Source organism: Fistularia commersonii, chromosome 26 (assembly GCF_037954325.1).
Source record: "Fistularia commersonii isolate RoL2024-O1a breed Wild chromosome 26, RoL_Fcom_v1.0, whole genome shotgun sequence".
Taxonomy (NCBI): domain Eukaryota; kingdom Metazoa; phylum Chordata; class Actinopteri; order Syngnathiformes; family Fistulariidae; genus Fistularia; species Fistularia commersonii.
This window is the reverse complement of record NC_141309.1, coordinates 4288634-4301414: the sequence shown is the minus strand read 5'-3', so window position 1 is coordinate 4301414 and position 12781 is coordinate 4288634. Positions and strand designations below refer to the sequence as shown.

The 12781-nt window shown below is 43.5% G+C and overlaps 1 protein-coding gene across 7 annotated transcripts in view; it reads left to right on the top strand.

The window, feature by feature from the left end:
- Nucleotides 1-2702: 2702 nt before the first annotated feature.
- Nucleotides 2703-12781, top strand: part of ccser1 (coiled-coil serine-rich protein 1) — a 118346-nt gene continuing 108267 nt past the window's right edge. For 6 of the 7 annotated variants that reach the window (XM_086173564.1, XM_086173570.1, XM_086173566.1 and 3 more), the window contains exons 1-4: nt 6953-7018; nt 7954-8965; nt 9676-10093; nt 10524-10708. In XM_086173564.1, coding sequence (XP_086029690.1) covers nt 7011-7018; nt 7954-8965; nt 9676-10093; nt 10524-10708 — 1623 coding nt within the window. In that variant the 5' untranslated portion in view covers nt 6953-7010. Of the gene's footprint in view, nt 2864-6952; nt 7019-7953; nt 8966-9675; nt 10094-10523; nt 10709-12781 lie in introns of those variants that run through there. The other variant, XM_086173565.1, reaches the window with a different exon arrangement.

The following is a 12781-nucleotide window of genomic DNA, read 5'->3' as shown; positions in this document are numbered from 1 at the left end:
TTTTAAGTCCCTGTTCACTATCCCAGCACCCAAAGTCATTAAATGCTGCTCTTTTGGTGCCATGAAGGAAAAGAGCAACCTTCCAGAGGACATTGGGGTGAAACAACGTATGCTCAGACTTTCTGAAATAATTTTTTAACAGACACTTCATTGGATTCCTATGACTTCAGTGGATACATTCATGCGTCTATAATTGTATTTATTTTTGTTCATTATTGATAATATATCACATCGGAAATATTTAAACCCAATTCCAGTCCAATATTCTGCAGACACCAGTCTTTTTCCTCTTTCTGTCTAGGATGCTTCCTTCAGGGTCATCACAGCCAATTATCTGCCTTCATCTAACCCTCTGCATCTTCTTCTCTCACACCAACTAACTTCATGTCCTCTTTCTCTACATCAATAAATCTTCTCTTTTGTCTTCCTCTAGACCTCCTGCCTGGCAGTTCCAACCCCAGCATCCTTCTACCAATATATTCACTATCCTTCCTTGGTTCACAACCAAACCATCTCAGTCTGGCCTATCTGACCTTGTCTCCAAAACTATGCTGTGCATCTGACAGACTCATTCCTAATCCTATCCGTCCTCATCACTCCCAAAGAGAACCTCAACATTTTCATCTCTGCTACCTCCAGCCCTGCTTCCTGTCTCCTCTTCAATGCCACTGTCTCCAAACTGTACAGCTGTACGGTTCACAACAGTTTCACAACTGTCTTGTACATCCCTGCTTTCACTGGCTAATATTTTTCTATCCCATAGGACCCTTGATACTGTTCTCCACCTGTCAAACCTGCTTGAAGTGGTTTCTTCACCTCTTCGCCACACTCTCCATTGCCCTGGATTGTTGAGCCTTGGTACTTAAAATCGTCCTCCTCCTTGATCTCAACTCCCTGTAGCCTCATCGTTCCACTTGGGTTCCTCTCATTCACACACAGATATTCTGTCTTGCTGCAACTAACCTTCATCCCTCACCTTTCCATAGCATACCTCCACATCTCTAGATTTTCCTCAACCTGTTCTCTCAGATCACATCATCTTGGTCCATGGAGATTCCTGTCTAACCTCATCCGTTAGCCTGTCCATCACCCCTGCAAACAAGAAGGGCCTCAGAGCTGATCCCTGATCAAGTCCCACCTTCAACTTTTCTATCACATCTCCAGCACACCTCGCCATTGTCTCAACGCTGGCATACAAGTCTTGCGCCAGTACAACATACTTCTGTCACTCCACACTTGCTCATACAGTACCATAGTTCCTCTCCCAGCACCCTATTGTACGTTTTTTTTGGATCTACGAAGGCACAATGCAATGAAAATGAAATTAACTTGTAGGAAATCTGCCCTGCGTCAGTTTTTACTGAACATATCTGGTGTGGACCATTTTCCAAATTCAAATGTAAGTCAACATCAACTTTACTGTCAATACTGCCATATGTTTCTAACATTGAGGATGTCATTGAGACATTAAGAGGATTGAACATGTGTTTCTCTAAGACCCATGGTGCAGTCATACAAAAATGATAAATAATATTCCAGGCAACAACTTATGGCACTGTCACTGGTTATGGCAAAGTCACAAAAAAGCAGAGGTTTTACACCCTTTATTTCACAGATCATGATGCCCATCCATTCATCCACTCCGTTCTGCTGACCTACACTTTGGGTCGCAGGGGATGCTGGAGCCAGGAGGCGGGATACACCTGGGATCGGTCGCCAGTAAACAACCACTCACACATAAGTGCAATATTCCCAATTTTTCAGATCACAATGTCATCAGCAAAAATCCTCATCCATGGAGATACCTGTTTAACCTCATCTGTCAGCCTGTCTTCAACTTCTGTTCCATCACCTCAAACCTTTTCTTCCCTCCGTCTCCAACACAACATCCGGCCTCCCTCCTTGCCGGTGCCCCGGCGGTGACCATCAGACCTGTGGAGCTTATTCAGAAAGCGGCGGCCCGCCTGGTGTTCAACCGTCCCAAATTCTCCCACACAACTCCCCTTCTTATGTCCCTTCACTGGCTCCCGGTAGCCGCCCGCATCAAGTTCAAGACCTTGGTGAATGAGACGGCCCCGTCATATCTTCAGGATATGGTCAAGCCACATGTCCCTTCCCGTCTCCTCCGATCTGCCACCTCTGGGCGACCGTCCACCCCATCACTCCGAGCCCCCGGCTGCAGATCGAACCGGTCTCGGCTCTTCCCAGTCTTGGCTCCTCAGCGGTGGAAGGAACTCCCAGAAAAGGTCAGAAGAGCGGGGTCACTGCCCATCTTCCGCCATGAGCTGAAAACGTACCTCTTCACCAAGCACTACCCCACTAATCTCACTTAGCCCACCCAAAAAAAAAAACTAAAAAAAAAACAAAAAAAACAAAAAAAAAAACCAAAGAAATGAATGTATGTATGTATATGGTTTTGAGATGGCTATTTGGTAGAGTGGATAACGACTACTGGTACTTTGGATTTTCGGTTATTGAATTGCAATTTTTGTTCGTCGCTTAGTATAAAAGCTAAATTACTGTCATGTGATGTAATGTAATCAGTGGTTGTAAAATTATTAAACCTAGAAGAAAATGTGATTTCTTTCCATCCATCCATTGATCCATCCACCTGCAGGAGGATGCGGATGATGCGGGCGGACGCGCGTCACGCCGGGCCTGGTCGCCGCTTTCGTCGCAACGCGGAAGAGAAGACAGCGGAGTCTCCACGTCACGGAGGTGTAACACCGGCGTCAGCGAGCCGCCGCACCGGTCCAGATATCCGCGTTTTTTTTTACGCTTTTTACTAAAACTAATGAACCTGAAGTGAAACTAACCGCCGCCGTTTCTTCACGGAGCAGCGTCTGCGGAGACAACGCCAAAGGTAACGTTGACGTTCGCCGGACGTTAGCGGCGTCTTTGCTCGTCAGCGGTAAGCTAGCACCCCGGCGGGGGAGCCCCGGAACCCCGGAGCTTCCCTCCGGTGGTCGCCCCCCTTCGACGCCGGGTGACCTTTACCGCTCCGGGAGTTTCGGGACTCAACGCCGGTTTATTTCCCCTCCGCTACGCCGCGGTTGTTTTCAGAGAGGCCCTACGAGCTGACACTGCTAAGTTAGCTTGGCTGCTCTTAAGGTCGTTCGGCTCGTTGACGCCTGTCCGTCTCCCGCCGCCGCCGCTGGGGATGCACACTCCCCCCGCTAACATCCACACGAGTCGGCGGGGAGAAAAGGAGCAGCCAGCCGGCCGGAAAGCTCCGTCCCGGGCACTGTGGAAACACCGGTTCCTTCCAAGGCCCGCTCATTGTTATTAGTGTTGAAGCTGGACACATTAGATATAAACATAAAGTCAGTGATCATACGAGGGTGACGTTGTCAGGAGCTGTCACTTTGAAATGCATATGTTCAGTAACGCCCCCCATGAAAAATACAACTTTAAAAATAAAATAAGTATTTTATGCTTTTGTGTGACCGTGGAAGGAGACCCTTCATGTCCAACACATGGTTCTGACCTTAGCAGAATGAATTCTGGGAATAATTGCTGCATTGGAAAATGTGTTTTGTTTTCTTCTGATTTTGGAGTCCAGAGAGGCCTTGCTATGATGACAGTCCATGAAGCTGGACTTCAGGACTTTCCTTCTGTACATCACGTTCTAATGTAGAATCTAGACAACTAAGTTAATGTTTGTTTATTTGAGGCTCTCTTAACTGGTTTGGGGACTGCGCCGTTGTTTGCGCTATCGCCTCACATCAGATGAGGTCCCTGGTTCGAAACTGACCGGAGGCCTTTCTGTGTGGAGTTTGCATATTCTTTGTGTGCCTGCCTGGGTTTCCTCAGTGTTCTCTGGTTTCCTCCCAAAGTCCAAAAATATACAGAAGGTTCTTTGGAGACCTTAAACTGGCCAGGCTCGTGAATGAGGCAGTGAATGGTTGTGTGTCTCTACGGCATGTGAATGGTTGTCTCTTCATGACTTGTGAGTAAGAGAAAAAATGTTTGCATTTTTATATGACATGTCAATGAGGGAATGAATGTTTGCATGAACCCATAAGATTTGTGAATGAGAGGGCGAATAGTTGTACGTCTCTTACGTGTGGCCCTGTGATCGACTGGACCAAGGTGAACCCCACCTCTCACCCAGTGACAGCTGGGATAGGCTCCAGCCTCCCTGCATCCCCGAGTGCAGGATAAATGGTATAGATAATAAATGAATGAATTCCTAACTAATGAGGTTAATTATTTGTTTTTAACTCTGCTTTCATATTGGTTAATTCATGTTCTGTCAACAGGATATCATTTCTGTGAAAGAGCCATCTATCATAAACCCACTGGTTTTGCATAATGAAACAGGCTTTGTATTGCCTGTTTGTTGAAAAATTAATGTTTGTAAAAAAAAAAACTTACACGTTGCCTGCACTCATGTGGATGCACTTAAAACATAAATGTCCATAATCCTTTTCAAAACACATGCATCCAAAATCATTTTGGACATGTTCATTCATCAGTTTGTTTGTCCAGAGAGAATGTAGTCTTCCACCTCGTCTTCTTCATTGTGATGTGTTTGATAGATAACTGAAGAACAGCAGTATGGCACTCCCAGAAAGGGTCAATCATGAAAGATAAATTTTCCTTGAAGCCGCTGTAAAGTGCTTGCTTGTAAATTAACAACCTGTAGGTCAAAGATATACTTATTTTTGCTGCGAGTTTGCTTGGAATAATTACTGTATGTTTCTTGAGGTTTTTGTGCGACAGTCCCTTGGACATGCCGACAGTGTTATGCTTTCATTTTCACCATGTTTCAGAAAACAGATTTGGCATTTAGACTATACAGTTTTTATTTCTATTTTTTCCATTTTCTATTTAGTTGTCTCTCGTTTGAATCAGGGACTGACATAGCTGGAATCCTGCAGGTCAAAAAAGATGAATTCAGAAAAAAAAAAACTTATCTGCAGCCGTAGCCATGGAAGCCGGACGTCATGTAACAGCAGCTCTGATGGACTTACAGATCTGAGTCCCCGTTTTTAACATTGCTGATGTGCAGTGTCAACCAGCAGAAACACACAAGCACTGTTGGTCATAGAGAAATCATTATCTTGACATGGGCTGCAGACCCTACCATGGTGTTTGCCACAATGGCACACCTTCGGACCTAACCTGCAGGGATGTTTTGTTGAACATGGTTTGTATGGTTTTCCTTTTGTCCGTTGATGTTGTGTTCTCAGATTTTGTATTTTCTAGTCTTGTAATGACAGCTATAACCAACTGGCCAACTTTAGTAATGTTCTTTTTAGAAAGAAGTTGTGTTTTTTGTTTAATACATTATTGATTTTAAAAATGTTGAGAAGAAAATAAACCAAATTGATACTCAGTTTCAACTGTGGCTGTTTTTTGAAAATCCCATTATCTTACAGTACAAGTACCGATCCAAACACTAAACACCCATTATGTATTCAGTAGACACTCCTATGAATAAAATCCTGTTTTAAATTATTTCCACGGGAAACACCCAGGTATCCACACCCTCCTATCAGTTTTGTTCTATCAACCGACAAATACACACCTGTCTGTAAAACACGAAGCTGAGACAGGAATTTGGACTCATACATTCCGATTTATTAACTGGTATTGGCCAATACTGGATGGTGTTTGGTACACAGAGAAATAAAAATCTCAAGCTTGAGACGACCATTGGCATATGATGTTATCATTAGGGACTTGGCAGGGGGCTCTGCTGAAGTGAAACAGTCATTGACTCTACTCAGTGCATGATTAACACATTTGCGTTTTGCATGCTGTCAGAATATAGATGAACCTTTGCTTTGATGAACATTTAAAAGAGGAACACAAAGCAAAGCCAAACTGATTTAATGGCAATAGGCAATCAGAAGCTGAACAACTGAAAATTCCTAAAAACATCAGTGCTCTCGAAATGTCAATACTGTTTAAGTATTTAATCCTAAACTGGGCCAGACATAACCTGTTAGTGAGACATTCCCTTGTAGTAATTGCAGAACTGTTACATAATTGAGGAAGTGATTAGCATTGTTTTTTTATTTTTCAATATAGCCCAGATCCCCCATTGAGCTTTATTATTTTATTCACTGACAATAAAAGTGCACTGTTACTTGGAAATGAGACAGGTCCAGTCATCATCTGTGGTTGGAAATGTTTAAAAATTAGCTGCATCTGCCATACCCTTTACCCAACATGTCCACGTTTAAGCTTAAAGAAGTCAAGGTCAATTGGTGTTTCTGCCTCTTTCGTTATCACGCAATTCTAGTCAAGTATAAATGGTCAAGCAGACAAAACGGAAATTTGAACGTCACATTTTTTTTTACCACTCCTAGCTGCGGAAAGCGGAATGAACAACGCAATCATAATTTGTGTATCGTTACTCACTTTTATGATGGCTTTCATTTAAAGTTTTTTTTGTTTGGCAACTCCTTCTTTTTATACTGACTAGCTTCGACAACAAGGGCCCTTGGCATTTAGAGTGTACTGTCCACTGGGCAGGATAACCCGTGTTCTCAATCTGCTTTAATCTCTGTCTTATTGGTTAGAGGATGTTGGAAGTACCAGGTCAGACTGTGATGACCAGGTCAGATGTTTGAGCTGTGTGATATATTACAGGAGTTATGGCTTATCGGGGTCTCCCGGCAGTGCTGCAGCGCGTCTTGTCTCGGGCCCTGCAAAATGTATCAGTGTTTTGCTGTTTGTTCGCTTATGTGTTGTTCATCCCTTACATTTTAGATGCTCTAGATATTTTTGGAATCATCTGTCTCACATTATTAACGGAGTACTTTAGATATTACAAGGTTAAACAGGTCTGAAAATGTGAATTGTAGTGTGTTTATATCTCGATCAAATTTACATTCAGTGGGGTGACCCACTCATAAGCCACTTCAGTAAAGGGTGTTAATGTAAGCTTATTACACAGAGATCAAAAACAAAACGCTTCAGTTGCTCTCACAGAGGCAACTTCTTCACCATTAGAAGGACTACATTGTAAATGTCAGGCCGATAAATGGCAGAAAACAATGGAAATGTGAGTATTCGCAAAATGTAATAATTCCTTCTTCTCTTGGACTTAACATGTTGAACATACTTTGGATCCGTGCGATGCAAACTTGAAATGAGATCCTTTGACGCAGGGTGATTCCCTGGATTTTTATGTCTGCTCTCCCTAAATCTTCCCTGGGATGTTTTGTTTCTCCTCAGCATTTAAATATCAGATGTATTTTAAAGTTAACATTTAAATAAAATATCGAAAACCTATTCATTGGCTGTTGTCTTAAACCGTCTCTTCATCCGATTTCAACTAGCTGGCTGTTATTCTGACTTGTGAAGACAAGGAATTGGCAATTAATTAACAGATTCCCTGAATGCTAGGTGAATCAAAAGCTCAGGAACTGGTGAACTGCTGATCAACGAGTGCTGTTTTGAAAACAATCTGAAATCTGAGATTGCCATCCTGAAAACACATTGACTGGATCTTTCTTTTTGTACTTTGTATCGAGTTGTATTGTTTTATTTTGTAAAGGGCTTTGTCCCGCATCGAGATATGTAACTAGTGCAATATAAATATTATTTCATTGATCCCTTGTAGAACATGAGTTGCGGTTTTTGCGATTATGCCGTCTACCTCACTCAGCACATACTATTAAGACTTTTGTGATCAACAACTTCCCGTTTAAGTTTTTGCAGGAGATTACCAGTGTTATGGTACATAACCATTTGTTTGTTTTCTGTAGCTAATCATACATTTTTCAGAGCAGAACAGAACTGTGTATTTCAAATTTTGGCACAGCAGAACGACATAATCAATGAAAAAATTATAACATTTTAATGTGCATTTGAATAATGACCCTAAAATTGGATCTTGCAGAAGCATAAATGGATGTGTGCAATTGTCACACCTTTTGAAATGAAACTAAGAATCAAAACTAAACTAAATGTTTTATGTGTTTGTTTTATCCTCAGACACCCCCACTGCCTCTGCTTCCAGATGGGTGAATCAGGCTCACGGCGTTCCACGCTTGTTTCCCGCTTGCCAATATTCCGCCGCAGCACCAATAAAAAGCATGAGTCCCTCCCCTCTTCTCCATCTTCTGGAGGAAATGGTGTTCACACGTCATCGCCCTCCAGCACCAACTCAAGTTCAGGAAGTACAGGGAAACGCCGGAGTCTTTTCCGCACTCCATCCCTCAGTTTCACTGCAAAAAGGAACAGTCACCCACGTGTCCAGCCTATCAACCTAAACTTAACACCTCCGCTGTCACAGAGCACCGACGCAAATGGAAATAACCAGCAGAGCATATCAACATCATTGTCAACTGGATTTTCTGAGCCTGTGGAACGGTCAAGGTCACGCCACTCATTTGGGTTTGGCAACCACAAGCAAAAGAAAATCACGCGGTCTCAGACTGAGGATTGTGTCAAAACTTCCTCGTCCTCTTCCACAGCCAATCGTAATGTCTTTATCAACTGTATCAGCGGTTCAGGGGCTAATGAGGGTGACGACTCCGGCTTCCTTGAAGATTACAGCGGAGGTAGTAATAACAACAGGCGATCATCACGTCAGAAGAAGCAGCTGCTGCCCAAATCTCTTTCAGCTCACCACCGCTTCTCTCGGACCTCTGATCACCCCCGACCTCCGGAAGTGAACTTGGAACCTCCTCACTCCACCACACTTACTCCGGAGGCAGGAGGGCTCACCCCAGGGTCATGGCCAGGGGAGCTGCTTGGTACCGGCGGTGAAAGCTCACTCCAATCCCCCATGATATCAGAGGATCGAACAACTGCTATCACCCCGTCCGAGTTTATACCCATCACAGAAGATTCTGTGTCTGAAGTGGACGCTCTGCCAGCTCCCAGCCCCGGGTCTGGTTTAGTCCCTGTGCCTGCCTTAGTGTGTGGGTTGGCTACTGACACAGAACCCAATGAAATTCCACCCGTTCCAGAGAACTTCAGTGTGGCTGTCTCTACCTCACAGGTAGTTCCTAGATTGTACCTTCATTTTTACGGATTCAGTGTAGTTGGTTTAATTGCAGTGTTTTGATTCTGTGGAAGTGGTTGTTCATTATGGTTATACATTATTTTGTCGAGAAAAAATAGGTATCCTTTTAAAGTACACTAAATTGTCTGAACACCATTTCACTCTCCATCAAACAAATAAACACTAATATTGAGTCCTATAGTAGTGAGAGTGCTTCAGGAATGTACAACACAATGCCAGAGCCTTTGGCAGTCCAAAAGAAAATCCACAGCGGAATAATATTTATGAACATAGTGTGGAACGTGTAAAATATGACATAAAAATTGAACTCCAGAAATGAAGAGAGTCCTTTTATTGAAGGAGCCAAGGCATAAAACCCTTTACCTGTCTGTGAACTGCCCTTCACATTTCACACTCTTTTTCCTCACAACTTCTTCAAGGAGCTGATTCAGTTATATTTCCTTGTAAAAGAGAACTGCTAAAAAATTTGCCATTGTAGACAGAACAGAAGCGGAGCTCGCAAGGGTATATATGGCTATGCTAAGCATTCACGGTCCGGTGCTAAAGATTATCCATACATATAATGAGCAATGAAGTGTCTGTTAAATGTCACCAAAGTTTTCCCTCCTCTGCAATTCAGCTTCTATAATTAATCAAAAACCAAGTTCTGCTTTTTTTTTTTCTCAATTAAATGTCTTTTTTTTCAGGTTTTCTTCACTCCTGCCCAGTCAAGTGCTGAAAAGCCTTTACTGCCAGACACCAGCACAGCAAACAATACAGATTATGAGACTGCTATATCCCTATCAGAGCCAGAAACAGCTGTGCCCTGCATACCTGTGCAAAAACAATCACTGGAAGAGAGGAAAGAGAGGAGGGAGGAGAGAAAGGTGGCTAGGACAGAGATATCAACAGAGGAGCGGAAGGAACGACTGGAGCAGAGGAGGGCGGGTTACCACACAGAGACCACAAGTGAGAGTGAAGGTTGTGTGGTTCGCAGTGAGGGTTGTCACTCTTATCCAGAGCATTCGGAAAGGAAGACCAGACACACGCTCTCTTTTCAAGAAAGAGGAACCTTCTGTGGCTGCCATGAACCAAGATCCTCTCATTTGAGGAAACCACACACCGGTATGGAACCTAGCAAACAGTTACAGTCACACAAAACACAGGGAGACACAAACATCCCTCTCTAGTTTTGGCATTTTGAAAACTGCAGCAGTTATAATTTGTTAACTATGATCAGTACCACCTGCTTCATTCTTGATATGCAAAATGCTTATTAGTATAGCAATGCTGAAATAATTCAATTTTTCTGGTGTGTATCTTTAATTTCAAGTGTAATGCAAATCACAACACCAGACATGAAATATAATCGACAGATCCCTATCTGACCTGCTATTGCTTGACTTGCTATGACTCTTTCAGTATCTTCAGTCACTTCAGTGGACCAGTTTTTCCGCTTTAAAGGGTCAATAATTTCATTCAGACACTGAAATATATCAATATCAAATACATTATTCCGGATCTGTTTTTTTTTTTGTTTCTGTCTTTCCTCCAGCTTCTATGTGTAGCAGTGTTAGCCCCTACCATGAAGTGATGAGGTTGGAGAGGCGTCTACGCTCCTCGTCTGAAGGGGCTGGTGGTCCACGCATCCATGGGAACCTCAAAGATGCCCCGGGCAATGAGGGATGTGGTCTGTTGAAACACAGGAACAACTCGTCGTCATCCAAACTAGGAAGTCTGGTCAGTAATTATGTGTGCATGCGTGTCTTCATTTACTTTGGAGGCAAAAAGAAGTCACCATGTTACCACTCAAATTATTCATTTATACATGTTTTAATTTATTGAGTGGTCATGCACAGTCATCAATAAGTCATGCATGGGGAGATGTTAATGGAGTGTATCATGAAATAAGTGTTTTCTCTCTAGCTACAAAATTAATGTTAAAGTAATGCAGAACAAAGATGAAATGACACAATTCTTAACAGTGCAAGATTGTATTAGATCCTGTTGAATATGGCTCTGGTTTATTGTTACACCTTGTATTCATGTGAATAATGACGTAAACAACAACAGGACATTGTAAAAAATACAAAATGCAACGTACACTTTGGTTAATTAATGAGCAATGTTTTCAGAAGGTAGTGCAAAGGGACACATAAAACATGTCTGTATGTAAACAGTATGTACATTATTTATAACAGGGATATGTATCACTGTATGTATGAGCATCATATAAAAACCTGGTGACATGAGACGAAGTCTGCATTTTTACTCAGATGTAATCTGGATTGAGGGAGTGATGGCGAGGTACAGATGTTATCGTTTATTGCATGATATGCAAGGTGTTGTGGAGATTTATGTGTTTAGCAGAGTTATGACCTGTGGGGAAAAAAAGCTGTTCCTATGTCTTCTTGTGCTAGCATACAGTGATCTGTACCTCCTACCAGAGGGAGGAAGGGCGAACAGGTTGTGTCCGGGCTGTGACGGGTCAACAGTGATGTTTATTGCCCAGTTCCTGGCTCTGGAAGAGTATAGGAATAGAACAGAGGGCAGTTTGACACCTATGATTCTTTCTGCAGTCCTAATTGTCCGTTCTAGTCTGTTCGTATTTTGTGCGGTGGCTGACCAGACCAGGCAATCACCGAGGTGCAGAGAACAGACTGCTCCGACGGCAGGTCGAACCTCCTGATCCGCTGCAGAAAATGTATAGTTGTTTGGGCCTTTTAGATCACATCGTCATGTTGGTTGATTGCTTTGGGTCCTTGGAAATTTGAAATGATGGACTCTAGAAACCTGCAGGTTTCTGTCGTAGCCACAGTGCTGTTTAGTGTGGTGATGGGGACAGCATAGTGGGACTCCTCCTGAGGCCCATTGTCATCTTCACAGCCTAGAGCGGGTTCAGGTCCAAGTTGTTCTGACTGTTCCAAAGGACAAGCTGTTCAACATCACAAATAGACACAGGCTTATCACTGTGTCTGTTGAGGCCGATGACTGTTGTCTGCAAACTTTGGGAGCTTGACAGATGGGTCCCTTGAAGTGCAGTTGTCTGTAGAGAGTGAGGAGCAGAGGGTAGAGCACACTCCCCTGGGAAGCACCCATGCCGATTGGTGTTGAATGTGAACTTCCCCAGTGTCACTTGCTGTCACATACTGCCAGTGATCCACTGACGGGCCGGGAGGATGTAGTGCAGTCCTGTGTTGACTGCTTCCTCCACTGACCTGACTGCTCCGTAGGCAATCTGAACGGGGCCCAGCAGGAGACCTGTGATGTCCTTCAGGTGCATCACACCAGCCTCTCAAATGTTTTCATGATTACACATGTCAGGATGAGGACGAGTGCCTGTAGTCATGAAGTACAGAGAATATCAGGGAATGTCTTTTGGGCTGGGTTTATTGTGGAGTGTTGAATCACGAGTGAACTTTACACGGCTCCGCTGAGCTATTGAAAGTTCATGTGAAAATGTGGGGCAGCTGATTAGTGTAGACCTTCAGACAGGAGGGTGACATGCCGTCTGGGCCTGTAGCCTTCCAAGTCCTCTGTCTCCTAAAGAGCTGGAACACATCCTGCTGGTGAGGTGTCAGTTGAGAGGAGGGGGGAAAGTCTAGGGGGTGGCTGACTGTGGAGTCAGAGTAGGAGCAGATGATGAGTGTGAATGTGTTCTCAAACCTTCAATACAACTCATTCTGCTCGTCTTCCAGTTGACAACTTTTGATAGCGGGACGTGAGGCTCTCCTGTAGCTGCTGGTCTCTTGCGGGTCTCTGCAATAATGCAAGGTCGTTGGCTGAAAACCTGCTTTTCAGATTGTTGATGTA